General features: G+C 43.3%; 1 protein-coding gene across 1 annotated transcript; it reads left to right on the top strand.

Annotated features, from left to right (window-relative positions):
* The first annotated feature begins 50 nt into the window (after positions 1 to 50).
* Positions 51 to 26181, top strand: Zc2hc1b (zinc finger C2HC-type containing 1B). Its single transcript, XM_051206185.1, has 6 exons — positions 51 to 78; positions 5382 to 5443; positions 7739 to 7858; positions 9224 to 9362; positions 22664 to 22803; positions 26047 to 26181. The coding sequence occupies exons 1-6, from the start codon at positions 51 to 53 to the stop codon at positions 26179 to 26181; spliced, it is 624 nt and encodes a 207-aa protein (XP_051062142.1).
* The last annotated feature ends 1170 nt before the right edge of the window (positions 26182 to 27351 follow it).

Here is a 27351-nt window from a genome sequence, read left to right as displayed (position 1 = left end):
CCATTTGCCCCTGACCAGTGTGGACACTGTTGGTCACAGTGGGGAACAAAATGGCTGAGGCACTGCCACCTGTGGCAGGTAAGCTGCCCTTGATGGCTAGATTTTTAGAGGTCTCATCACCGGCTAGTTAAGTAAGTCTGTTCCAAAGCTGATAGGCAGTTTTATTCACGTAAATCTTTAATTATTGTATTTCTTTTAGAGTGGTGACAAACTCGTAAAATTCCATTCTGGTAACAGTTAACAACCGAAAGTAAAAATCAGAAAGAGCATACAGTTTGCCATTGAGGGAGTGTGTGCTTAAATGCTGACCCGTGGAAACAGAGTTAGTTGATGTTTTATGTGAACGTTGGAAGTGAAAATCTTAAGTGGCTGGGCCATGTTAAGCGTCTCCCAACCTTCAAGAGTCTTGGGCACAAGGTGTTACTGCCCTGGTCCTATTCAAATTGATCGCTTGTGAATAAGACGATGCAACTCGGCCCTCAGTCTTGAGATGCCGATTGCTATGGGGGCTGATTAATTTAGCTTCAAGACTGTAATTGTATTCTGGAGAACAGTTTCGTGGTGACGTGAATCAATTGCTAGAATTTGTTAGCAAGTTCTCCCTGCACACACCAGACCTGAAACCCCCCCCCCTCCCAAACACACACACCCCAAATCCTCAGTTTTTAGTTCTGTGAACAGTGTTGAAAAGGGAACAGCTCCGTCCTGAATGATAGGAGTGGAGAGATAAGAGGGATTTTGCCTTCGAGCTCTACTTGGTTGGAGACGGTTCAGAAGGACAGATAAGTGCTGATGCCATCACTGTGACAAGTACCACTTGTGCTGAGGACCTGGGTGCTCACTATTCCCCTGAAGTCTTTAGATAAGACATCAAGTTTGTGGTCTGTCTGAGGTGATTTTCACTGAGTACGTGTTTAAAAAGCAGGCCTTCCTCCCTAGCGCTCACTCTCCTGCTCTGTGCTTAGCACTGGCGTACAAGGCCGCCTCTCAGGATCGTCTCTGACTAGAGGAAGGTTGAGGGTCAAAACCTTTATCACTTCATCCTGCTGGCCAAGCTAGCGCCTGGAATTTGGTGGATTGTTAAATGCATAGGTATGGGTGCGACCAGGCTAAGACACTTCATAAAAGAATGGCTTCAACTTGGGGCAGTACAGGGGTAAGATGTAGGGGTAGCAAGGAGAAAACCACCCCAAGTAGGCATTGTGAAATTTTATTTCACTTTTTTGTTATTGTGTGTTCTGGACTTGGCTCTTCATGTGGCTTCTGGGAATTGAACTCAGGTCACTGACCCTGCCTACTGAGCTTTAGTCTTGTTTGAGCATTGTCTCGGATTGGTTTCAAAGCTTTCTTATTAGACACTTTGGTAGTATTATAAGTCTGTGTGTCTTCGCTCCTGGGGCCATTTGTACATGCTGTCTTGATGCACTGTATACATGTGTGGTCTCTATAACCTGCATTATGACATCATTATACCACCTCAGTGGAGAGCAATCCTGACCCTAACCCCTGTTCACATATGCACTGTTGTTTTTACATGTTGACAGTGGTTTGCTTTCAACATGCCTGCTGGATCTAGTTAGAGGGCAGAATATAAAGATTCCAGTGCTTTTTAAGTTAGGGTAAAATAAGTAATATGTAAACATGCCTGTTGTGCAAATAAGAAATAGAACACAGAAGCAAGTGGCCTCAGGATCCATTCTGTTTGAGGACCCCTCCACTCATTGATAAACTAACCAGTCTGCTACACTAAACATTACCCCCTTTTCTTTACATGATACCCCTTGACACAGCTTCCTTATCTTTGAACCTACTAGAAGCACAAACCTACCTCTGAAGGCAGCATTCGCAACTCTTTGTTGAGGTGTCTTAGAGATGACCTAAAGAGCCCCTAGGTCTCACTTCAGCTTCTAGAGTGTGTGCACCTGTGTGCGCCAGTCAGCCAGCAAGGTACTGAGTGAATCCCACAAGCCTTCTGGTGTGTGAGGAGTCATGCTTGCCAAATGCATGCTTGGCTTGTGTTTGCAGCTTCTGAGTTCACCAAGACTTCCACCTCTGTAGGTGCATAGCTACAGCCCTAGCCTGAAAAGAAAATGCAGGAAATTGATGTTTGTCACTTTTACCATGCAAATTACTCTGTGTTTATGTTTACAGTCATATTCAAGACAAGTTTTTTCTGTGTAGCCTTATCTGTAGACCGTGCTGGCCTTGAACTCACAGAGATCCAGCTGCTTCTGCCTCCCAAGTTTTGGGATTAAAGGCATGCTCCATCACAGCCAGGCTCTGTGTTTCTTTTTGTCAACATGTAACTCATAAATTCTTTTGGTTGGTTAATTGGTTGGTTGGTTGGTTAGTTAGTTGATTGATTGAAGGGGGTTTTGGTTTGTGTGTGTGCGTGCGTGCGTGCGTGCGTGCGTGCGTGTGTGTGTGTGTGTGTGTGTGTGTGTGTGTGTGTGGTTTCTGTTTTGTTTTTCTATATAGGGTTTATCTGTGCAGCCCTAGCTGTTCTATAGGTTCTATAAACCAGTATGACTTCAGACTCCTATCTCTGAAAGTGCTGGAGTTAAAGGTGTGTACATACCTTTTTAGTCTCTTTCTTTAGTTCAGGGTAGAGTTGGGTTCAAGGCAGTCCTCTTGCCTCCTACGTATTGGCATTACAAAGGGATTGTCAGCTGCTCTATTCTCATCTGTCAGTCATCAACCCACATTCATGAGTGGCCACATAATAGCTTTTTTGCAGTATGAAAGCAAGGATAGATACAAAGAAATGAGTATAGGGCAGTCCCATAACACTGCATTTTCAAATATATTCAGCCTCAGGTATGTCCACAGACCACGGTTTTGCTCGCTCCTATTTTAATGCTTCATTTCAACAAACTATGCATAGTTTTGCAAAAAGTGACAATATAGCCAAGGGGTCCCTTTGCACCCTTAACCCAGCTTTCACCCAAGCTTCTTGTTGAACAGCTGCACTGCCATGTCTGAACCAGTAAATGCCGTCACTATAATGAGGGTTCTTAGCGCTGTACTGTTGGACATAATGTAACCATCAGCATCCATCAGTGAAGGTCCAAATCTCTTCCATCACACAGAGGGAAATTTTCCTCATTCTACACTCACATCTACCTTCCTCAACTTGGAACTCAGCTTTCTTAACCATTCCCACAGCTTCTTTTCATTTCTTAGAGACAAGCTTCCAATGTGAATGTCATTCCGAATGGAGTAGTCCATCCATATCCAAGTTTTTAACTGGGTTGTACCTGTTATTTTAAAGTCCTTGAACTCGTTAAAACTCGCTGATTTAAACCAAAGATCATTGGTCTTCCCGGGGTTTCTGGATCCTTCGTAGATTAACGGGGATATCATAAACCTACAGTTGAATTTTTGTCTTAATTTTTGTAGCGACAAGGGACTGAGGTTCAAATCTCATTTTGCAATTTGTGGACTGAGAGAAGTCACTTGACTTTTAGCCTCCATTTGCTTTGTTAAAAGGACACCAGCTGTGTCTTACAGGGTTACTATGAAGAGCCCATGGAATAACCTAGACATGGAGAGGACCAAATAAATATGACTGTGACACGAATAAGGACAGTAAATGTTGGAGGAAATGATGGGGGGGGGCTAACTTTGCTGAAAAGTCTTTTAAGACCCAGTTTTGGGGACACTGGGAAGGACAGGAGGGGGGTTTTCTGTGGGCTGAGGTGGATGGCCTGTGCTGAGAACACAATTCCAACTAGCAGACCTGTGAAGAAACTGTTTAAATCAACAACGTCTGTACAGCCTGCCTGCCATCTGCTTCCTGTTAAGCAGACTCCCTTTTACACATGGTTCTCCTGTTGGTTTCTATCGTGCTCTCTGCTTCTCCTGGCTTATCACCATCATTTTCTTGGCCTTAAGGGGAAGTTTCCCTGAGGATCCTCCCTCCACTGCTTTTTCCAAGACTTCTTTCCCTGGCAGTGTCCTGCAAACCTACATCTGTGTCCCCCCACCCTGACCTCCCTCATCTCCATCCTGCTGGCTGGACAACGCTGTTGAACTCAGTATTTCCAAGACTGGGGTCATTTTTCTTCCTAAGATGGATTTTTCTTTTTCCAACTCCCTATTTCTATCCACAGACCCACTGTCTTCTCAGGCTTTCTGCCTGTAAACTTAGCATCGCCCCCAAGCATTCCTCTTTGTGGAACTTCCCTCCCCCCCTCATCCCCAAAGACCAGTCCTGTTGGAGATTCTTGATACACCTTCCTCTCCTGTTTAAGACCCCGTTCCAGTGTGAGAGCAATCACACCCCTGTCCATCTTCAAGTCCACAGCTCTGTGCAGGGCTCTTAAGGCCCACCCAGTATCCCAAGATGTCCCTCCTTGTCTATGGAGTAAATGCCATATTTTTATTCCAGTATAAACTTCTATGCTGAGACCTGAAACTTAAAAAAAATAGAGTTTCCATACTCAAATTCAGACAAACCAAAAAGAAATACTAAAAAGTGAAATCTCAGAAGTTTATAATGTTTTGATTTTCTCTAGCTTCTTTTAAAGTAATTAATCTTCTGACTTATTTTCTGTCATTTTTCTTTGTTGAACCTGTGTATGGGTTCCTTTGGTATATTTTTTTCTTGCAAGATTTGTTAGCCCTGTGACAGAAACTCCATTTTTGTTTGAATTATATCTAAAAGCAGTACTGAATTTTTGCTTATTTTCTAAGTGTGTGTGTGTGTGTGTGGTAGGGAGGCCAGAGGTTGGTGCTGTGTATCTCTTAATTGTCTTCATCTTATTTTATTTTATTTTATTTTGAGATAGGGTCTCTCACTTGAACCTGAGTCCCGCTGATTGGCTAGACTGGCTGGCCAGTGAAACCCCAGGATCTGCCCATCTAACTTCCCTCCAGTGCTGGAGTTGAGTTGCAGATGTAGGCAGCATTTATTTAAGTACTGGGGAGCCACAACCAAGCGCTCACGCCTGCACAAGGACCTTACCTTACTGAGCCACCACTCCAGACACTTAGGGAGCACTTCCCTTTGTCCAGGGAAGGCATGAACCAGTCTGTCCCAAAGATGTCACCATCAGATAATTTGTGACTTTACGCTAATATATTACCTCCGTGCTTATGTCTCGTGCCTAGCTCTGGGCACCCTATTTACCTACCAAAGCAAATGAGTCAACCCAGTTTGCCTCAAGTTTGTGTCATTTACTTGTTTGGTGAGGTGAGAAGTTTATATTAGGAAAGGAAAACTTGGGGGATTGCAAAGGCTCTTCCGAGGCGGAGGAAGCAGGTGGCGGGGATGGACAACTGTGGGGCTGACAGGCAGCTGAGGTCACTGCAGTCGTCGTCTTTCCTCAGCCAGGCAATTCCATGAAACTTACCGTAATGTGCTCTTGACTCTCACACAGATGGCAATAAGAAGCTCTTTCCCTGTGAAGTCTGTGGGAGATGCTTCGCAGCAGATGTTCTGGTAAACATAAAGACGTTTTGTAGATGTGTTTCATTGGAGTTAAATGAACTGTCAAGTCAGTGAGGAGGCGAGGGTGCCAGGATTAAAGACAGATGTGGAGAGGGGCGGGGGGAGAAGTACACAACCTCTGGCTGCCAGGCCTGGAGGACACCGAGGCAGACTGATAATGCCACGTTCAGAAGTGACCCTGTTAACCATGGGCTCCCCGAAAGCATGCCAGATGGAATGGTCTTGGCACAGACCGCTCTCCCTTGAGAGATTTTTCCCTCTTCCGCCTTTTCTTTAAGCATCAAAAATTCAAATTTCAAGGCCAAAACACCAGGGAAATTAGCTGGTCGAGAGGAATGAGCATTGGATTTCAGGCATCTGGAAACTTGGCTCGTAGCTGCAAATTTGTCACTAATTCTGACAAGTCCTGTAACCTTCCTGTTTTCTGCCTTGCAGCGTCCATGGAACGCTCTGATTTCAAAGGGGGCTTATGCCATTTGAACAAATAAAGTATGGATCCAAGCCTGCTCTGAGATCTCATTTTCCAGACATGAACTAGCTACATGTCAAGTTCCCAGGCTTTAAAGTTGAAAAAAAAAGTTTAGATTATTTCAAACTTGAGGCGCGTGGGGGGGGGGAGTTTCAAACAAATGGTACACCCTAGTATTGTAAAGAGATAGCCAAGAAAGATAATTTTTTTTAAAGGAATTCTTAAGATGATAAGGTAATCATTTGGATATTTTAGATCATGGGATATTATATTGAACTTGCAGGATTTAGGGTTTGGACCACAAGGGACCTCCAAACTGAGGCTTGTAGGTCTTGTTTTTCTGGAAAATTTTGGAAATGAAATATCTGTTCTGGATAAACTGTGATTGAAGCTCCTGAAGCTACCAGAGTAGCTCATGCAGGCCTGGTACAGTCCAGGGTCTACCAGTGCCTTTCAGCACAGTTAACTTTGCCGGCTGGAGCTGCACCTCTGTGAGGGTTGAGCCCCAGGCGGGACCTGTGGAAAGGATCACTAAATAAATGCCTTCACCTACTCCTGAGCCTCACTCCGAAACCTTGTCTCCAAGCATTACAGAACACTCAGTCATGTGGTCTCGTAACTTTCCCACGGATGACTTGGAGGAGCACAGATTTTTATAGAAGCCGCATTTTGGGGATCTAGACAAAGCAACTTTGTAAATGGTGGCAGGAAGCTGGCTGATCACATTTTATCTAAATGGAGGACGCAGAGTAAACAAACAGGAAATAGGCCAGCAAGGCTCCACCCCTAAAGGTCCGATAGCATCTTCACAGAGTGCCCCAAAGTGCGCACCAAGTACAGGAGCCTATGACAGCCATTTCTTATTCAAGTCACTATACCATAGCTTTATGCAGGGATACGAAGCAGAGCTCTGTGTCGTCCAGGTTTCCCTTTAGCAATGTTGGGTATTTAAAAGGCTACTGGCTGGAGTAAAGAGCATACAGCCTCATTTCTAGAGTCCAAGATGTAAAATCGAATTTCAAGTCTTTAGCTAGTGTGTTAGCTTTCCATCGCTATAACGAAGTACCTGAGATCATCACATTATAAATCAAAAAGATTAATTACCCTTGTCCCGCTTTTAAAGATGTCATCTAGTGAGGCATTAGCTCCGTTGCTTTGGTCCTATGGCTGTAGGCAAAGCTTTCCCACTCAGGAACAGTAAGCAAAAGAAGGAAGTCCAAGTGTGCGTCACGGTTCCTTGAATGGATGCACACCTCTGATGACCGGAACTCCTCCCACTAGGAACTCATCTATTTTGGCTGTCCTGCTGTTGATTCAGGGTCTCTTTATGTGGCCAGGGTGCCTCACACTCACAACCCTATTCCCTGGGGGCTCCCCTGATACTAAAGCACAAGCCTGCACCTCCATTTCCAGCTTAAACCTCACCTCTTTCTGTTTTGGTTTTCTTTTCTTTCCCTTTTTAGACAGGATTTCTCTGTGCAGTCCTGGCTGTCCTAGATCTTACTTTCTAGACCAGGCTGACCTCAGACTCACAGAGATCTGCCTGCCTCTGCCTCCCGAGTGCTGGGATTAAAGGCTGTGCCACCACCACTGCCCAGAAGACCTCACCTCTTAAAGACCCACAGATACCGGAAACTGTAAAACACCTTTTGTTGGCTTTCCCTAAATACAGTATTAAGCCATGTCTGACATGACATGGGGAGCTGATGGGTTTCCTCTACTGTGGTCTAGACACTAGCCCATCATCATCCTGGAGGCTAAGTATGGAGTCTTTAAAACTTCACGAGCATACGTTTTCCCAACCCTTCCTCGTCTAGGAAAGACATGAGCCGATATGTAAAAAACTATTCAACAAAAAACGAAAGCCCTTCAACTCCTTGAAGCAAAGATTACAGGGAACTGACATTCCCACTGTAAGTAAGCCTCCACAGACCAAGGTATGCCAACGATTTCTTTACTTCTCAATATAGAAAGTACATTTTAGCTGATTTCTTGGCGCTCTGATTTCATTTTTTTTTCCCCTTGATAAGGCGCTGTAATGGAATTTAAATATAATCCACCTTTACTGTTTTCTGTATAATCTTGCTTAGGTTTCCAAATCATTGCAGATACTTTCCAGATGTAGTTGAAAGAATCCTGTTTACATTTTCAGTAGAATGCCCATCGGTCTAGAAAGTGGCCTGGGAAAAGTTACTTTTCTCCCACCTGTGAGATAAGGTTTCACTGGATAGCAAAGGTTGGCCATGAACTGGCCACGTAGCCCACCCAGCTTTTAAGTTCCTGATCCTGCTGCCTCAACTTCCCCAGTGCTAGTGCCAAGATTGCGGGTGCACACCCATACCGGTAAGGAAGTTACCACTGGGACCCGCTGTAATTTTTAAAAAGCGGCACTTGAAAGAAAGACGCCATGCAGCAGAGCTCGGATGGAGGGGATTTTATTGGGGGAAAATGAATGGGAAAGTGGGGAGGGGAGACAGGAGACCAGCCTCTGGAAGAGAGAGGGAGGGAGGGGGAGAGAGAGGGGAGAGAGGAGCAGTAGCAGGGCCATTTTAAAAGAGAGCATAGTGAATGTGCACAGGTTGATGTGCTCTTATTGGCTATAGCTAAGAGTGTATCCCGATGCCTCAATACTAACAGGGTCAGCAAGAAACCCTGAGCTTGGTCCCCAGGGAACCACATGTGAAAAACCCACTCCCAAGGGCTATCCTCTGATACTCCACACATGCTGTGGTATACACACACACACACACACACACACACACACACACACACACACACACGATAAATGGGTAAAAAAGTAATTTCCAAACAAAAATTTAAGAAATGACCTTGAATCTGTCTGTGAGGTTTTGTGATGTCATTGTTTCTCTGATATTTTGTTTGTTTGTTTGTTTTTCGAGACAGGGTTTCTCTGTATGTAGTCCTGGAACTCACTCTGTAGACCAGGCTGGCCTCAAATTCACAGAGATCATCCTGCCTCTGCCTCCTAAGCACTGGGATTAAAGGTATGCGCCACCAATGGCCAGCTTCTGATTTTTATTTTGTGGGTTTTTTCTTTTTCTTTTTCTTTCTTTCTTTTTTGTGTGTCACTGTTATGACTTATGAATTATATTGCTGTAGTTTGCAAACTTCTGCAAATAGTTCTCTTGAGGAAAATTTTTTCTCTTCAAGAAATTTTTCTCTTTGCAAATTGCATGACCCCATTTGCTATGAATGCAAAGTCTAGTTATTAAAATAAAAACCTGTTGATCAGTGTGCAGTCTAGGGTAGTCTAGATACTGGCTTGGTTTTGTTTCTTACAGGCTCAGCCCATGAAGAAATCCAACTGGAGACAGCAGCATGAGGACTTCATCAATGCAATTCGATCAGCAAAACAATGCACTCTAGCCATTAGAGAGGGCAGGCCCCTGCCTCCTCCATCCCCACCAACCATTAACCCAGGTGCGTGGCTATCTGGCTTGCTTTTGGAGCCACAGTTGACTTGTATCCATAGGCAAATGACAGCCAAAATGACACGGAGGTAATTTTATCCAGCACACATTATTGCCCTTCCCTTCAGTTCACAAAGCTCCCATGTTCCCTCCTGCCTTGCCCCACCACGAGGCACCATCACGAGCCATCACATCTGGTAGGGTCAGGGTGTACCCGAAGAGCACACCATTTGCACCTGTGTCTGAGGAACAGGAAGGTGCACATAGTTCTACACTGCTTTCACAGGGCCAGCACCATACAGCTCTGTGTTTGCAAGTCATGGTCTCACAGAGCTAACCATTTGAAGTGGCATGATTTACATGGCTTGGCAGCTTTCTTTACTCTGAGCTTTGTACTTTGAAACGTGTGCAATCTATGAGAAAGAGAAAAGTCTAAGAATTGTGGGCTGTACTGTCTCTATATCTCTGCATCTCTCTCTCTCTCTCTCTCTGTGTGTGTGTGTGTGTGTGTATGTGTGTGTGTGTGTGTGTTACATCCGGTCAGGATCCACACACACACACATACACACACACATACACACACACACACACACAAATCAGAAGACAACTTTTAGAAGTCCTCCCTCCCTCCCTCCCTCCCTCTCTCCCTCCCTTCCTCTCTCCCTCCATCTCTCCCCCCTCTCTTTCTTTCCTTCTTTTTTTTTCTACTGTGTGTCCCAGAGATCATACCAGGTTGCCAGGCTTGGTGGCAGGCAGACACCTTTACCCACTGAGCCATCTCAAGAACACTGGAAGAAGTCTCTAAAAAGCAACTTTTAGGAGGCAATCCTTTATGCTTGACAACATCAATAATTCATCTCTAAAGCAAAACACAGATTCATGCTTTCCGAGTTATTTGAAGAATGTTTCGAAGGTCCTCCCCACCCCAACCCAGCTAGAATCCAGAATCCAGTCAAGGTTCAGACATTGCTTTCTGTTGCCTTTTCAGGCATTTTTCAGTGTTCTGCTACACCTTTGCCCAATGATTTAACTTTCAGAATGCTGCCTGGTCTGTGTTGGCCTGTCATATTGATGCTTACCTTGCCTCTCTGTCTCACCTTTCAACAAGTTGAAGGTTAGCACCGGAGGCACAGTTAGATTAATCTCTTGTCAAGTGTGATTCGAAAATAGTCTTTCTCCTGTTTTGTTTTGCCTTTAAACTGCGTTGCATTTAGTTAAAACACAAAATGATATATTTTGAACTACTTTGTTTCTTTTGCAGTCTATGTTTTTCATATCAAAGCCAAAAATATCACTGCCAAATGTAATGCTAACTAACACCTGTACCCTGGAGAATTTTTTTGTTTGGGGTTAAGGGTCTCATGTAGTTCAGACTGGCCTCGAACTTGCTGTGTGGTCAAAGATTACCCTGAGCTCCTAGCCTTCCACCTCTACCTCCCACACGCTGGAAAGACATGAGTGTACCACATGGCTTAGCTCCCTGTGTTTCCTATTCTAAAGTCCTAGGATTTTGGTCTCTTCTGAGTTTGCATTTGTATGCAGTGCAAGGTAAGGCTTCAGGCTTATTCCTGTGCACATCAATAACCAGTTTCCTCAGCTCCATTAGTCAGGAAGACCATCCGAGAGGGTGATGGGAAGTGAATGTGGGAAACATACATGACATACGTCAGCGGTTTTCAACTTGTGGGTTGCAACCCCTTTGGAAGACCTCTATCTCCAAAACTATTTACATTGTGAGTCATTACCATAGCAAAATTACATTTATGAAGTAGCCATGAAAATAATTTAATGGTTGGGTCACTCACTGTATTAAAGGGTAGCAGCACTAGGAAGGCTGAGGACCACTGACATATATGATATAGTTAATCAAAAGTGTTACTATGAAACCTACCACTTCATACAATGAATATACAATACAAAATAAACAAACAATTTAAAAGGCCATTTGTCCCCTCTTGAACAGTTATCAGTAATCTTTTTCTAAAATTATTTTTAAAACAATCTTATTTTACATGGCATCCCAGCTTCTCCCCACCACATCCCCCCCCCCAGCCACTCCTCAGAGAGGGCAAGGTCTCTTGGGGGATCAACAAATTCTGTCATATCGCTTGAGTTATCAAAGGTATCTTATTAAAAGTTACTTAGGGCCCAGCAACGTGCCTCAGTGTGTAAAGGTGCCTGCCACTAAGCCTGACAATCTTTATCCCATCCCAAGGACTCATGTGGTAGAAGATTACTTTCCCATGCTCCCTGTACACACACACACACACACACACACACACACACACACACACCTTTAAAAGTGTTTAAAGTCAATAACTGTACATTTGAAAGTTTAGTCTCTATTCTATGTTACTCATCTGTATCTGTCCGTATGCCAGTACAGCTCTATTTTGATTACCATGGGATTAAAGTATGTTTTAAAATTTAAAAATAAAAAAAAATGTGACTGCCACAGATACAAAAAAGCTTTGTGACTGCTGGGGCTCCAATCACATTCCATATACATTTTAGGACTTTTTTCTTTTTCTTTTTCCTATTCCTACAAAAAAAAAATGTCACTTTGGGGGCTGGAGAGATGGTGCATCAGATAAAAGAGCTTATTCTTGCAAAGAGTCCAGGTTCAGCATCCAACCCACGTGGTGGCTCTCCGACCTACAAAAACTCCAATCCCGTGATGTTACAGACCCTCCTCAGGCATCTGCACTCACTTGGTGCACAGACAGACAAGCGGGCTGTTGATGTGATAAGACAAGACCAGGGCAATTGCAAAAAGAAAGCGTTTCAGGGACTTAGAGTCCATGGCCATCAAGAAAGGGAGCAAGGCAACAGGTAGTCAGGCATGGCACTAGGACCGTAGCTCACAGCTTACATCTTGACCTACAGGCACGAGGCAGAGAGAGCTAACTGGGAATAGCATGGGTTTTTGAAACCTCAAAACCCAGTCCTAGTGACATATTTCCCCTAACAAGGCCACACCTCCTATCCCTTCCCAAACAGTCATGCCAACAGAAAGCACACACACACACACTCACAAACACACACGCGTGCGTGAAAAAGAAACAATAATGTTTTGAATAACACTTTGGAATTTTAACGGGGATTTCATTAAACCCATAGATGACTTTGGGTAATATTGTCATTTTTCACAATATTATTTTCTACTGCACGGGCACAAAACTGGCTTTACATTTATCTATGTTTTCTTCTGTTTCCTTCACCAGTGTTTTCTGCCTATAAGTCTTTCGTTTTCTTGTTTAAAATTATTCATAAGGTTTTTTTTTTTTATCCTTTTTGGTTTCATAGGAAATGGGATTTTTAGTTTTGTTTCATTGTTTGCATATACGAAATGCAGCTTAGTTTTGGTATATTAATTATATATCCTGTAATTGCTGAATTTATTCATTAGCTCTAATACTCCTTCTGTGGAATCATTAGCATACTGCATATATGCGTCCTCTGTAAACAGGTAATGTTACTCTCCCCTTTCTACTTGTCTGTCTTTTATTTCTCTTTCATACCTAAATTCTGTCTAGTACTTCCAATATTTGTTCAATGCAGGCAGAAAAAGTGGGTGGTCCTCCTCTTGTCTCTACTGAGCATAGCGCTACCAGTAGGTTTTATGTCGCTGAGTAAAAATAATGGCGTTCCTGGAAGGTTTTTACATGTGAAATGAGTGAAACAATGGCACAAAGCCGAATGGAGAGAATAGATTAGTCCAGGCATTGGTGGCGCACACCTTTAATCCCAGCACTCGGGAGACAGAGGCAGGCTGAGCTCTGTGAGTTCGAGGCTAGCCAGGTCTACAGAGCGAGTTCGAGGACAGGCTCCAAAACAATACAGAGAAACACTGTCTCAAAATAAAAAAAATAAAAAAAAAAAGATTAAATACGGTGTGAATGTACATTGGAGGTTGCTTCAGGAACCATTCAAAAATATTGAGGTATACCTAGTAAGATGTATATCAATGAAAAAATGGGGGTGGTGGCTGAGAACATAAGACAAATAGTAATGGTGGCTGAGAACATAAGACAAATAGTAAGATGCAGGTTGGACAGTTGCATATTAATGGCCTACTACTCCAGATAAAAACAGACACTGTCATGCTGAGTAATAAAGCAAGAGTCAACAGTATGCTTTTCACAAGAAACAGATTGTCAGGACAAAAGCCCTGGGAAAGATGAACACAATAGTCATAGAACTAAAGTATCTGCTGACATCAGGCAAAGCAGACTTGAGGACAAGTGTTAACAGAAGCAATGATTCAAAAGCTACAGTCATTAAGTAGACCTGTGGGCATATATTCAGTGCTTCCAAGAATATCAAACAAAACCTGACTAAACTGGAAAAAGATAAATTCACAGTTCAATTATATCCAGGCACTTTGTCCTTTGTATCACAATAACTAATAGACTCACCCAAAGGAAAGTCAGGAGAGCTACAGAAAACTTGAGCAGCAATATCAGCCACTCTGACCTCAGTGACATTAATAGCCATCAGAGCACAAACAGGCAGAACAGAATACATATTGCTTTCAAGTACACAGGGAACATTATATGTAGGGCTGTGAAGTCAGCTTCAGGAATCTAAAAAGGATTGAAATCATACAGACTATGTTCTCTGACCACAATAAAATTCAATTCGAAATTAATGAAAATTTCCAAGTATTTAGAAATAACAAGTGATTGCTAAACATCCCACAAATCTAAAAACAAATCACACGTTGAATTAGAAAATAGTTTATGTGAATGATAATGAAAGCATCCAAGTTACAGGGTCTCAGCTTATGTGCTGATAAAATTTTGTTTTTAAAGTTAAATAAAAGGAAAATAATAAATTCAATTTACTATAACAACAAACTATTTTTAAAGGCATTTGGTCATATCAAAAGTATAAAACTGTTTGACAAAGTGTAACCCTGTACATATTAAAAACAAAGCAGAAACTCTCAGTCTTGGCAATTGGAAAATTAAAGTTAATTTCTCCCATAAAGGGAATCTTTGAAAATCTCTATTTCTCAATGCCACTCAATGGTGGCAAACAGAACACATTCCCACTTAGCTCAGGGGGACAAAAGCAAGAATGTATATTCTGCCCACTTCTGTTAAACATGAGGAAAATATTACCCAGTGCAATAAGACAAAAAAATTAATATATAATCATATAATACACACACATATAATATGTCACATGAAGACTGAGCTATGGAAGTAAGGCTGCCTGAAACACAAACTGTAATCACTAAAGAGGAAATACAGAAAACTCTAGGAAGATGATAGAATTAGAACAAATTCAGTACCTTCTGTACTGGTTTATGCAGAAGCAATTAAATATGAGATTAAAAAACAGCTCTTACAGCTACATAAAAATGTTAAACACTAGGGATATAGTTGACAAAATATGTGCAGAGGTGTAAAATAAAAAACAGTATAACACTCCTTCGAGGAATTAAAAGGAACCAAAATTAATAGGAAGACTTACCATTTTCATGGCTTAAGAGACTCAGTAGTGTGTTGTGTTGTCAACTCTACCCACATTTCTCTATGGTTTCAATTTAATTCCAATAAAAATAACAGCAACTCTTCTTTGCCAAGTAGGCGTTAACCAGCCAACTGTGATAGCATGTGAAAATTGAAAGGATCTGGAATAGCCAAGTTAGTTTTTCAGGGGGGGGGACCCATAAAACAAAGGACTTAGTCTCTTAGTGTCAAGACTTTCTGTAAACGCAACATCCGTGCAATGTGATGTTGGACAGCCAGTTGAACAGAACATGGAATGTGCTATACAACCACCACTAAGCGTGGTTGGTTTTCTTTTAAGATATGTTCTGGCTAAACTTGATATAAACTGAAGTCATTCAAGAAAAAGGAAAGTCGATTGATAAAATGCTGCCTTAAGGTTGGGCTGCAGGCAAGGATGTAGTGCATTTTTGTTGTTGCTTGGTTTGGGGTTATTATTTTATCTTTTTGAGATTTAGTGTTAGTATTCAGGCATCTGTACTGGCCTGCCCTTGGGGTTCAGACAGGATACGCCCTCAGCTGCAGCCACTGAGAGCACATTCACTAGGTCCCCTGCCCACCTCCCATCTTCCCTCTGTCTCCCTCTCCCTCTCCCCCCTCTCTCTGCCTCTTTGCCTGTCTCTCTAGCTCCCCACCCACTCTCTGCCTACTTTTTCTACCACTGCTGTCCTCAGAGGCCAGTTCCCCCTCTCCCCTCCCCCATTTTTCTATCCAATAAATAAATAACAACAACAAAAAATAAAATAAAACTCTCTACCAAGCTCTATCAAATGGCATCTTTTCTCGAGCGCTGCTTTTTTTAAATTACAAAACAGGGTCTCATTATAGAGCTTAGTGTCCTGAAACTCATTAAGTAGACCAGGCTGGCCTCAAACTCCCAGAGATGAGCCTGCCTCTGCCTCACAAGTGCTGGGATTAAAGATGAGGGCCACTATTCTTGGCTTGTAGTTCATTTTCTTAATTAGTGGTTAATGTGGGAGGGTCCAGTCCATTGGGGTGGGCTGCCACTGAGCCCATGGCTCTGAGCTTTGTAAGACAGCAGGCTGAGCAAGGCATAAGGAACAAGCCATGGCTTCGGAGAATCAGGTCCTGCTACCAGGATCCTGCCCTGCTTGAGTTCTTGCCCAGGCTTTGATGATGAACACTGATGTGGTAGTATAAACAAAATGAACCCTTTCCTTCCTAACTTGCTTTTTTGGGTCATGGTGTTTCATCACAGCAACAATAATCCCAAGACAAGATGCCAAGGTAATTAGTTGGAGGGGAGAGTAGTCTTATTAACAAGCATCGCTGGGAAAACTGGATATTCAACTTAAAAAAAAAAAAACTCATACTTTGTATAACAACTAATTCAAAATAAATCGCTGACAGAAGTATACCAAGTATTAAAATTAGAGAAAGAGTAAACAAAACTTGGTTAACAAAGATAATTAAGGCTGAAGGAGCTTGCCTTACTAACTGGGTGTGGTGACCCATATTCCTTTCATCTCAGTACCCAGGGCTGAGGCAGGAAGATTCCAAGTTAGAGCCTGGGCTACAAAGTGTCTCAAAACAACCAAAGCAAAGGTTGGACAAAATTGGCTTTACCAAGATTGAAAATTGTTTTATGAGGTGCTGTTAAAAAGAACAGAAAGACCATATAGAGATTGGTAGCAAATACTTACAATGCATATATCTGACGATAGGCTCATGGGTTTTTTTTTTTTTTTTTTTTTTTTTTATTTTTGTTTTATTTTATTTTTGCTTTGGTTTGCTTTGGGAGTGTGTTTTGGTTTGTTTCATCTTTTGAGACAAGGTTTCTCTCTGTAGACTAGGTTGTCCTTGAACTCAGAGATCCTCCGGCCTTTGAGCGCTGGGATTAAAGGCATGCGTGTGCTACCACTGCCTGGCTGGCTCATGTTAAGACAGAATAAATAGCACTTATAGTTCACCATAAAAGGACAAGAGGTGTCATCAAATAATCACTGACAATCACATGGAAAAGTACTTAACATTGTCTTCACTGTACAAATTAAGGCCACAATGAAATGCTACAACTTTACTCTTCTAGTTTGCTTTCTGTCGCCAAGATAAACATGATGACCACAGGAAACTTGGGGAGGGGAGGGTTTATTACGTCTTATAGGGTACCGTTTATCATCAACAGAAGCCAGAGGAGGAGCTTAAGCAGAAAACTGGAGGCAGGAGCTTAAGCAGAAACCATAGAAGGATGCTGCTTGCTCCTGGTTGCTCCCTTGGTTTGCTTTTTTAAAAACAATCCAGGACCACCCAGGGGTGGACCCTCCTATATTAATCCAACACTGATCAAGAAAATACCTTGTAGTCTTGCCTACAGGCCAAACTGATGGAGGCATTTTCTCAATTAAGTTTCCCCTCTTCCCAAGTGACCCGGACTTCTACCAATTGGCAAAAACAAACAAACCCAGTTCAATTGATTCTTTGTCAACTTGACACGCAAATACATCATTATTAAGCCATTGTCTTCCGTTTGTTGTTGATTCTAAGATCTCATGTTTATCTCACAATATGAAGCATAATATAACTTTAAAAGTTAAAAGTTTAGCTGGGTGGTGGTGGTGCACACCTTTAGTCCCAGCACTCGGGAGGCAGAGGCAGGCTGATCTCTGTGAGTTCGAGGCCAGTCTGGTCTACAGAGCGAGTTCCAGTACAGCCAAGGCTACACAGAGAAACCCTGTTCAAATAAATAAATAAGTAAAGTTAAAAGTTTAAAAATATTCAAAGTCTCATAACCATGGATTCCTATAAAATCCAAAATAAGTTCCACACTTTATAATTCCAAGGCAGGGAGAACCAGGACAGAGCTACAACCAGATCAAGGAAAAACAAACTCTTACAGTGTAAGAAATTCAATGCCCCACATCTGGAACTCACTCATGATCTTTTGGGCTCCAAAGGGCTTGAGCATTCCATTCCACTTGCCTAGCTCTGTCATCTACAACACACACAGAGGGCTTTGCAGTATAGATTGTCTCTTCTACTTCTACAAATGCCTTTAGTGGTCCATCTCCCAGCCCTGGCATCTCCAGTATATCAGGGTCTCTGTTGCAACTGAGGCTGTACCTGCTGCACCAATGGCCTCTCCTGACTTCTCAGTGCCAAGTCCCAGACTCTCTCCTTGTGACCTTCAAACCAGCAGTTTCCATGCAGTTACCACGTAGGAGATTCTTACACATTCCCAAGTTCAGCTGCCAGCTCGAGATGCAGCTTTGGACCCCTCTGGACCACAGCTTCTGTGTGCTAACCCTGGGGAAATGCTTCTGGGGGCATTTCACCTCAAAAAATGTTGGTCTCTTCCTAATCACAACTGAATTCTCAACCCTAATTAACCAGTATCAAATTGTCCCAGCAAAACAAAGGTTTCACTTCATGGCTTATTCATTTGCCCTAGAACCAGAAACCACAGATTCCTACTTCCATACATTTATGCAAAAACTTAGAATCTATCCATAAAATAGTCTTAGAGTCACGTTTATTTACATAACATGAATTGGAATGCCTGAAAATGCCCATCAGCCATTGTGAAGGAAAGCAAGCTGTGAAATATGTACAAATGAAATCTACTCAACAGTACTGCTATAAACACAGCAAGATGGGTTATCTATTACCAAAATTACAGAGCAAGTAAAACTTGTCTATTGTGACAGGGAAATAGATCAGTGACTTGACTGAGGCTACATCAGTAGAATAGTGTCTGAAATGGGGCATGAGAAAAATTTGCAGGCAAATGTCCTGTGTTTTAATTGGAATAGTTACACAAATGCATGCATTTGTCAAGGACTCACAAAACCTCCAACTTAAAATAAATGCATTTTATTTTGAAAGTTACTCTTCCAAAAAGGTCTCTTGAAAAAGTCTAAAACCGCACCACCACAAATACTTTCAAAAACTCAAATCATTTGAACTAGTATACCAGAAAATAATCTTAACAATTGCTTTATCTTTGCTCGATACTAGTGAAAAGGTAGCTTAAAATAACACATCCTCTTAATAGAGTTAGTGCAAATATTTATGCCTACCATGTTAGTAACAAAAATCAGAAAACGGAACATTTCTTTGTATGTGTATAGTGTTCACATGTGTGTGAAGATGTATGTGTGCCCACAGACATGCATGTAGGTGTGGGAGGAAGCCAGAGAATGAACTCAGATGTTGCACTGGGGAACACCATCTACCTCCTTTGAGACAGCCTGATGGCCAGTGAGCTCCAGGGACCCTCCTATGTCCACACCTGCAGGGTTGCCATTACTGGCCCATGGCACCACACACAACCTTTGTTATATGGGTTCCGGGGAATCGAATTCAGTTCATTGTACTTGCAAAGAAAGTGTTCAGCGTCTGAGTCATCTGCGCAGAGCAAAGCATGCCTCTTATGAGAAACAGCTTCATTTTAAGAATTTTATTATTTTATTTTCATTACATACCAATCCCAGTACCCCCTCCTCCCACTCCCCCACCTTCCCCTCACGTCCCCCCCCCCATCTTCTCCTCGGAGAGGGTAAGACACCCATATCATTGAAGAGGACCATCACCCACCCTCACCCCCCCACCCCTCCACTCCCTGTGTCCAGGCTAAGCAAGGTAGCCCTCCACAGGGAATGGGCTCCCAAAAGGTCAGTTCAAGCACTGGGGACAGATCTCAGTCCAGAGTCAGAGCTGCCACTGGCTTGGTTCAGCTTCATTTGAACACGAGAAGCTGAGTGCTAATGGCTACCTTACAATTATTTGGTGATGTGAACTTGTGTCTGGTATGCTTGGTGGTTTCCTTCCCTTACCCAGTAGGCTCTAAAGTGACAGGATCATTATTTCTCAAAAAAAAAAAAAAAAAATTCCCCTCGCAGGTCTCATCACATGCTCCATTAATTTTCTTCCTTTCAGAGTTTTATGCTAAAATACAAATTTCATAATTAAATTCCTTACTATATGCACTTAACAATGCTTCACAATAGTGTGTTTTCATTGCAGTTTGATTATGTTGCTTGTACGGGAATTTTATATTAACCTGTACCAGAAAATTTATATGCACATACAAGGAGAGTTTTATATATAATATGACCTAATATGCATGAGTTTGCAAGCAATTTCCTTCTACTTGTCAGCATGAGTTCCCATTTTTATGACTCAGTTTTCAGGACCTGTATATATTTATTCTAGTTCTTACTGGATTAACCAAGTCTGCTAATAATTCAAATCTCAAGGTCATTGCAACATTTTATAAGAAGGGTGATATATAATATTTAGGATTGAGATCAATCTGTGGTACTTGAATCAGTGGTTAGCATCTTGTAGGCTCCATAAGGATCTCAATGTAATGTCCGCATTTAAAAAGATTTCTTTATTTTTCTACTTTAATTTTATATGAGACCTGGCCACCATCCTTCCCAGAAGAATCCTTTTATAGTTTAATTTTTGAACTTGCTATCAAGGTAAGGGTGTAAGGGCTAGTGCTCTATGCTTTGAAATTATTTTCAATAGAAATAAATAGGATATAGTGATTCTTTTGTGTGAGCTCATAAATAATAAAGGATGAAGATTACTCAGTTTGAGACTAGGATAGAACATAGGTCTATGACACACCATGTTCAGATGATTGCTACAGAGGGAAAGAATGGATTTCCTTTTTCAGAATATTTGAAATTCAACATAAGTGCAAACAGCAAGTCCAAATACTCAGCACAGGACCTTTTCTTTCTTGTACTATTCCCCCAAGCCCAGGGTTCTCTTTCTTTCTGGGGGGCCTCGGGGGACCTAGTCCTTCCTTACCAATTGGAAAGTGTGGTATCCTCATTATCGCAGAGACTTCAGTTGGCAAGGAAATACACTCCAACGTTGTTGCTTCCGTGGTGGTATGCAGCAAGGGGTTCACAGAAGGAAGGCAATGAATAGACTGATGAATGGAACTCAGCTCAGCGGTGCCCAGTCATCCATCGTCTTTGACCAACCTTAGTAGGATTTATAGAACAGCGTGTCTGCTTTAAGGCTTGGCTTCCTACCTGGAAAAAGCAAGAAATAACCACCCCAGTGAATGCCCCTTTCTAGGCAGTTTTTCCACAGTGCCGTGAATGAGTTCTGAATGATCTGGGCACATTGCAGTTTCTAAGTGTTTGCCATCTTGTTTAGCACTTGGAAGCATAGGCTTGCTGAACCTGGTTCCATACAGCAAGGGCAGCATTTATAACCCTTCCCACTGCACCAGGCTCTTGTGTGGATGGTGTATTAACTTTCACAACACCCTGATGAAATAGCTGATACAGACGTGCTGAAGGGATGGAAGCCCTGTGGAAGTTGAGCAACCCGTCCAAGTTCATACACATAGCAAGTAAAGGACTTGGGCTCAAAACCAGTCAGGCAGGCTCCAGAGCTAAGCTCATCTTTACTTTACTTCTTAACATTTTGCAGTTTTGTGGGTTTTTTTTTTTTTTTTTTTTTTGAGCCGTTTATCACTGTGTGAAATTTTCATTTTTTGTTCTGCACTCAAATACCTATTTTTTTTTTTTTTTTTGATTGCAGAGACCTTGCATCGCCATCTAAAAAGCAATGTGTGCACTACAGTAGGCACTGAATGAATGATTAGAATTGCTTTCTAGAATGGGAAATCGAAGGGACAGCTACTAGATCATCCCTAAACGTTGATCATTTTTACATTTGGGAAGTATCCATTTTAGGTTGTTGTTTGTTCAAACAGAAAACTCTTCAAACCGCGTAAAGATAAGGCTTTTAAAACAAATAAAACAGCTTCTCTTTAAAGGCATCGCTGGGCACGGAGGAATGCGGACTATTTGATAATGTAAACGTCCACCCTGAGTGTAAGGCTGATGCAGCTCAGACCCTTTCTGGGAAGGCTGATGCAGCTCAGACCCTTGCTGGGAGGAAAATCTTTATGTCACTCATATCCCTTAAAGATGCCTAAGTCAAGAACAAAGCGAATGCTAATCCCTATGTGCTCAGAGGGGTTAGGCACAGACCCAGCTCTGCTTATGGGAACCTCCACGCTATAAGACGACCTTAGATCTTTCTTGGTTCCCACGTCTTTCACTAGCCAGTTGTATCTGATAATAGCACATGAAAGGAAATTTGACAAGGTGTTATACAGAACCACAGACAATCTAGGGTCACCAGAAGCTGCCTGGCTTTTGCCTGGGAACCTAAAGCTACTTTCTCATCTCCCTTGTTTGGCCTTCAATGCTTGACTCCTACCAACCTTTACCCCTTCCTCTTTTTATGAGCCCCCTTCTTGAATAAGTCATCTGCCTCCTCACATAAGTGAGGAGAACAAACCTAGCCACCGCAAAAGACATTCCTGTTGCTAACAACACTATGATGCCGGAGCCCAACCTCATCCCCTAAAGGAGCATTTTGAAACTAAATAGTATCTCTCTGTAATGAGTCTGAACAACCTTCTGTCTCAACCAGTAGCAAAGCTGGGCTGCTTCTGGGTCAACTATGCACTCGCTTACCATAAAAACTAGATGACCTTAGCACTTGTACAAAAAGTTGTCGTTTTGAAGTTTCTAAATCGAATTAATCTGTTACCTGAGGAAAAGATGCTAAGCAAACATTTTAAAGGGATATTCTGAATTGGAGTAAGTACCTAGGGAGCACTTCCCCCCCCCCCCCATGCTGTGTCTCTGTTTAAGCTTCCCTTTCTGGGCTAGGGGACTTGTTCTTCATTGTGGGAACAGGGTTTACCTTCTGTGTCATTCACTTCCTATAGTTCCATTCCACAGTTGTTTTTAAAATGTTAATTGTGGCTTCTTGGTGTATTCCTATCCAGATTATATTCAGTGTCCATATTGTATGAGAAGGTTTAATGAAATGGCTGCCCAGCGACACATTAATTTCTGCAAAGACCAGTCCTCTCGACGCGTCTTTGACCCAGCCCAAACAGCAGCCAAACTGGCATCTAGAGCTCAGGTAAACACCTTTCCTTCAGGTGAGGGCTTTGTGTCCTTGCATGCCTAGGGCAAATGGGTAGGATCTGCCAGGACGCTCAACTGTCTGCGCTCAGAAGCACAGGGGTCAGAAGGCTAATAGCTATCGCTTGTCTCCATGGTAGTTGGCTACTTCTGGCTTGTTGCAGAAAAAAAAGAAAGAAAATTCTAAAATGTTTGAAGCCTTCCAGAATGAAGGCGTCAGTAGGTAAAGAATGTGTCTATGGCGTTATGCTAATACCCTGCTTATTCAATGGTGTTTATCAGCCTAACCCACCCAGAAAAGAACGATGAGTCAGTGAAACTGGTCTGGGTGGGAGATGTTTCCAAGAAGATGCGTCTCGGCATGGGTTCTGATCTGTACAGCGCAGCGGGAGTGGAGTGGATGAGATATACAACACGTCTAGTTTATGGCCCGAGGCACTAACCAAAAACCCAGAGTCTCTGATGGGGATTGACAAGATTGAACAACAGAAGCAACAGATTGTAAAGGGTTAGGGTTCAAGGCAGTTCAGATTGGAGGATGAAAGGAACAGATGAGCTATATGCTCTAACGTCTGGGAACAGCCAAACCCGAGAGCCTGGGAGCGGGGACAGGGAAATTCTAGGGAGCCATCTTTCCTGCCTTCCGTGCACCCTTTTCCCACGGCTTCTGAGTTTTTTTTTTTTTTTTTTTTTTAAGCAGGGTTTCACTGTGTAGCCCTGGCTGTCCTGAAACTCACTCTGTAAACCAGGCCTTCCTTGAACTCAGAGGTCTGCCTGCCTCTGCTTCCCGAGTACGGGGACTAAGGATGTGTGCCACCAAGCCTGGCAGTTTTGACTTTTCTGTCCCATTACCTATTAGTGGCTTCATGTTTCATCACAATGTAGATGGGAATTCAGTGGGGGGAAATCAGACTGACATGCAAGGAACTTTTAGAAACGTCACTTTTGTAGTCACTGTACTAGGAAAAGTGAGGGAAAGCAGGAAGGAAATACAGTGTGGGAATAATAAGGCCCCTGGAATGAGGAGACTAATGGGGGACTAGCATAAGGAATAATTAATGGAGCTGAAGAGATGATTGGCACTAAAATAAAACTGGGCATTAGAGTCTGGGTGTCTAGATAACAGTACAAGTTGAAAATCCCTTATCTAAGATGATATTTCCGAAATACTTGGACATGTTTCCAGTTTTGACCATTTACTTTTTACAAAATTGTGTGCCTGTATACTTAAGGCTCACAGCTCCCGTGCACCTGTGTTTCAATCGCAACACGCCACATGAGGTCGTGTGTGTACATTTTCTCTTGTGACATCATGCTGGCAGGCAAACGTTTCTGACTGGTGGAGCATTTCTGCTCATATGCGTTGGATGTGGCCCAGAGAGAATGCAGGAGAGAGGACACATGATACACGCATGTTGGAATAGAGGGTTAGAGGCTTAGTCTTTCCCACTGAGAGAGTGGGGGAAGAATGAAATGCCAAGAGAGTCAGGACTCTGTGGCCAGTGGCAAGCGTTTGACTTCCTCTTGTGTGGTTGGTTATTTGTAGGTAGGACTTTGAGATTTACTTTTGCCTGTAAATGACCTTAACCGTGCATAGCTGGTTGAGTTGTTGGGAGTATGACGCTGGCCCAGAGTCCTTTGACTATCTTGCCTCCACTTACCTGGTCCTCCTGGTTTCCTGAAGCCCTCTCCCCTTGCTGGGGTTGGAATCACAATTCTGAAGGACCATGGCAGCCTTAGGCGTGATTTCAACCTAAGTGTGAAGTCTGGAAGTTCAACTCTTCCTCCACCCTGCACAGCAGCACAGCAACCGACATTACTGCGGATGGCGTATCCAATCCACGGAGCTTGCCAGTGTTAGTGGGGCCAAAGAGGGTGGAGGGAACAAGCAAACAGAAGAGGTTTTTTATTTGTGAAGAAGGCCAGCTGGCTCTCCCGAGCATAACCAGTGACTTGGCCCCATTCCTCTCCTTGTTTTCCAGAGCTTAGTAGTGACTGGGAGCACAGAGGGGAAATTGCTTGCTCCCTGAATTCTTTTGCTCACTGCTGAGACTGTCTGGATGGCAGTGTTCGCTCCCTGAGTGCCAATGCCACCACTCTGGGATCTTGCCTAATAGTGAGCTTGTTCAGAAATGGGACACGAAAGAGAGCTTGCAGGCCTGTTAATGGCACAGCCAAAATGTGCTTCCATTTCAGACATGATCAGCTTAAAAAATCGGCCCTACCCTCAATCAGAGGTGGCTAATATTGGCCTCTAAAAATAAACCTTTGAGGGATAGAAAGATGGCTCAGTGGAAGCAAGAGGAACTGAGTTCAAATCCCCAGCACAGAAGCCCGGCATGGCCACACACACCTATAATGCCAGGGCTGGGGGCAGAGTCAGACAGATCCTGGGAGCTTACTGCCAGATAGCCCAAACAGTGAGCTTCCAGGTCAGTGAAAGAACCTGTCTCAACAAGGCAGATAACAATAGAAAAAGATATCCAACACCCCATCTGATCTCCTGGTGCTCGTGTAGACACTAACACAACTTGAGAGTGTACACATACACCCCCAACACACAACACACTAACAACAACAATATTATTTTAGCTGGCCAAGGATGGATGATCTGCCTGCTGTGTTATCACCATAATCCTTGTATCGGTGAGGCATTTACTTAAATAACAGGTTATCTTTGTGCTGCATTTTCCATGGGCCTGGAGAGGGATTTCCACAGCAAGCTAAGAGAGGCTCTCTGGGATGTTTGGTCCTTGTTTGGTTTCCATCTGTGCAGTGTGCAGCTGCTCTGTAGGACTAGCAGAGGCCTGGGGTGGGGGGAGGGTTGGAATTCTCGGTTTAAAACATATGCCGCCTGTCAATCCCTGTTTTCCTTCTCTGTTCCGGTTAGAAGACAAAGCCATCTTCAAACGTAAAGAAAAGTAAAATATTCCTCAACTGTATCCTGGCTGACATTGAATGATTTCTCTTGTCCTCACAGAACTGATTTCATAGGATAAACAGACCACCGCTAATCCCGGGGGATTCCTTACGAATGAATGTTCCCAAACCAAACTATGGCTTTGAGCACGTTCACCAAGAGACTGCAGCCCCGGCTAACTGAACTTCTGGGTGCCATGTCTCCTTCTTCTGGGTGCAAGAGTCCCCATGATAACCCTAACCTTCTGCTCTCTGAATGAATACAAGTTTACTTCCCACGAGGTACCCAAGGTTATGGTGCTGTGCCTCTTTCTATCTGTAGGGTAAAGCCCAGGCAAGTCCCAAAAAACAACCAACTGTTACCAGTGCTGTGGGAAGCCTGCTGCAGAGCAGGGCTGTGGAAGCCAAGAACGAAGTCACGACCAGTCCAAGTAAGTCAGGGCATGTCCAGTCATGAGGGTAGAGCCTCCACCCTGCCCTGGTGATCTGCTGGTGGTCAGTAAATGCTAAAACGGCAATCCAGTACTGCTTGGGGGAGAGAGAGAGAGAGAGAGAGAGAGAGAGAGAGAGAGAGAGGAGAGAGGAAAGAGAGGAGAGAGAGAGAGAGAGAGAGACAAAAAAGAATGTGGGCTTGTTTGAGGTTGAAGCTTATTTGACAGGAAGGACTCTCTCTCTCTCTCTCTCTCTCTCTCTCTCTCTCTCTCTCTCTCTCTCTCTCTCAAGAGCGACTGTTTCTTACCAGGATTGCACCACTCTGACCAAGTGGGAAGTGCTGTTTGATTACAGCAGCAGGGACCCACGGCTAATCTGCTGAGATGGAGGCTCACATGTCAGGGTTACATCTAACCGACCAGTTTCTTCAGAGTGCCAGCAAGCATGGCCATCATCACAGTACTGGCCTTATGCCTCCCAGTGACCCTCTGCCACCTACAGAAAAGGAAGCTGGGGCTCAAAGAGGATGCATGACCTTGCTAAGGCACACAGCTGGTAACCGGCAGGCTGGGTTAGATATCTACTGTGCCCTCCACCCCCAGCAAGCTGCACAACAAACACGATCGTCTCTATGTCCAACGCAGTTGTATAAAGCCAACCTACAAAGGGACAAATTACCCTACGGCATTTGCATGCCTACTTTGTTTTGCTTGCTGTCTCTCCACATCACCTTCCCCTCTCCCCCCATATCCCTGGCCCTGATGCTCCTGTTCCCTTCCATTCCCAGGACCCACGACTTCTGCTTGCCTATCACTTGTCAACACGTGCTGTTCAGACAGTGTGTGTGTTATTTCGCAGCCAGTGTCACTTCTGGACAGTGGTCATGTTTCAAAGGTATTAGCCAGCCTCTGCTTGAGTGACAGCGCCAAGATTTGCTGTTTATTTTGAGTGGCTTATCTCAGGTTTAAAACCCTAACTGAGGGTCCAGAGAAATGGCTCAGTGGCTAAGAATGCTTGATATGCAAGCTTAAGAATTCTAGTTCAAGTCCTCAGTAAAAACCTGGGTGCGGCCAGGCACACGCCTTAATCCTTATAGCTGGGGGGAAAAGTTATTAGAAGATCGGTAGGGCTTTCTGGGTGCTGGTCAGCTCAAGATTCAATGAGAGGCTCTGTCCCTGGGGCATAGAAAGGGATA

The sequence above is a fragment of the Phodopus roborovskii genome, unplaced genomic scaffold (assembly GCF_943737965.1).
Source record: "Phodopus roborovskii unplaced genomic scaffold, PHOROB, whole genome shotgun sequence".
Classification (NCBI taxonomy): domain Eukaryota; kingdom Metazoa; phylum Chordata; class Mammalia; order Rodentia; family Cricetidae; genus Phodopus; species Phodopus roborovskii.
Note: the sequence above shows the minus strand (reverse complement) of the source record. Positions and strands in the feature narration are given on the sequence as shown.

Excerpts from the sequence above, each read along its gene's own strand:
- Zc2hc1b (XM_051206185.1), top strand. The coding sequence starts at position 51 with ATGGCTGAGGCACTGCCACCTGTGGCAG. Across the intron at positions 79-5,381 it reads GGCACTGCCACCTGTGGCAG|ATGGCAATAAGAAGCTCTTT; the intron begins GTAAGCTGCCCT and ends ACTCTCACACAG. Across the intron at positions 22,804-26,046 it reads AACTGGCATCTAGAGCTCAG|GGTAAAGCCCAGGCAAGTCC; the intron begins GTAAACACCTTT and ends TTCTATCTGTAG.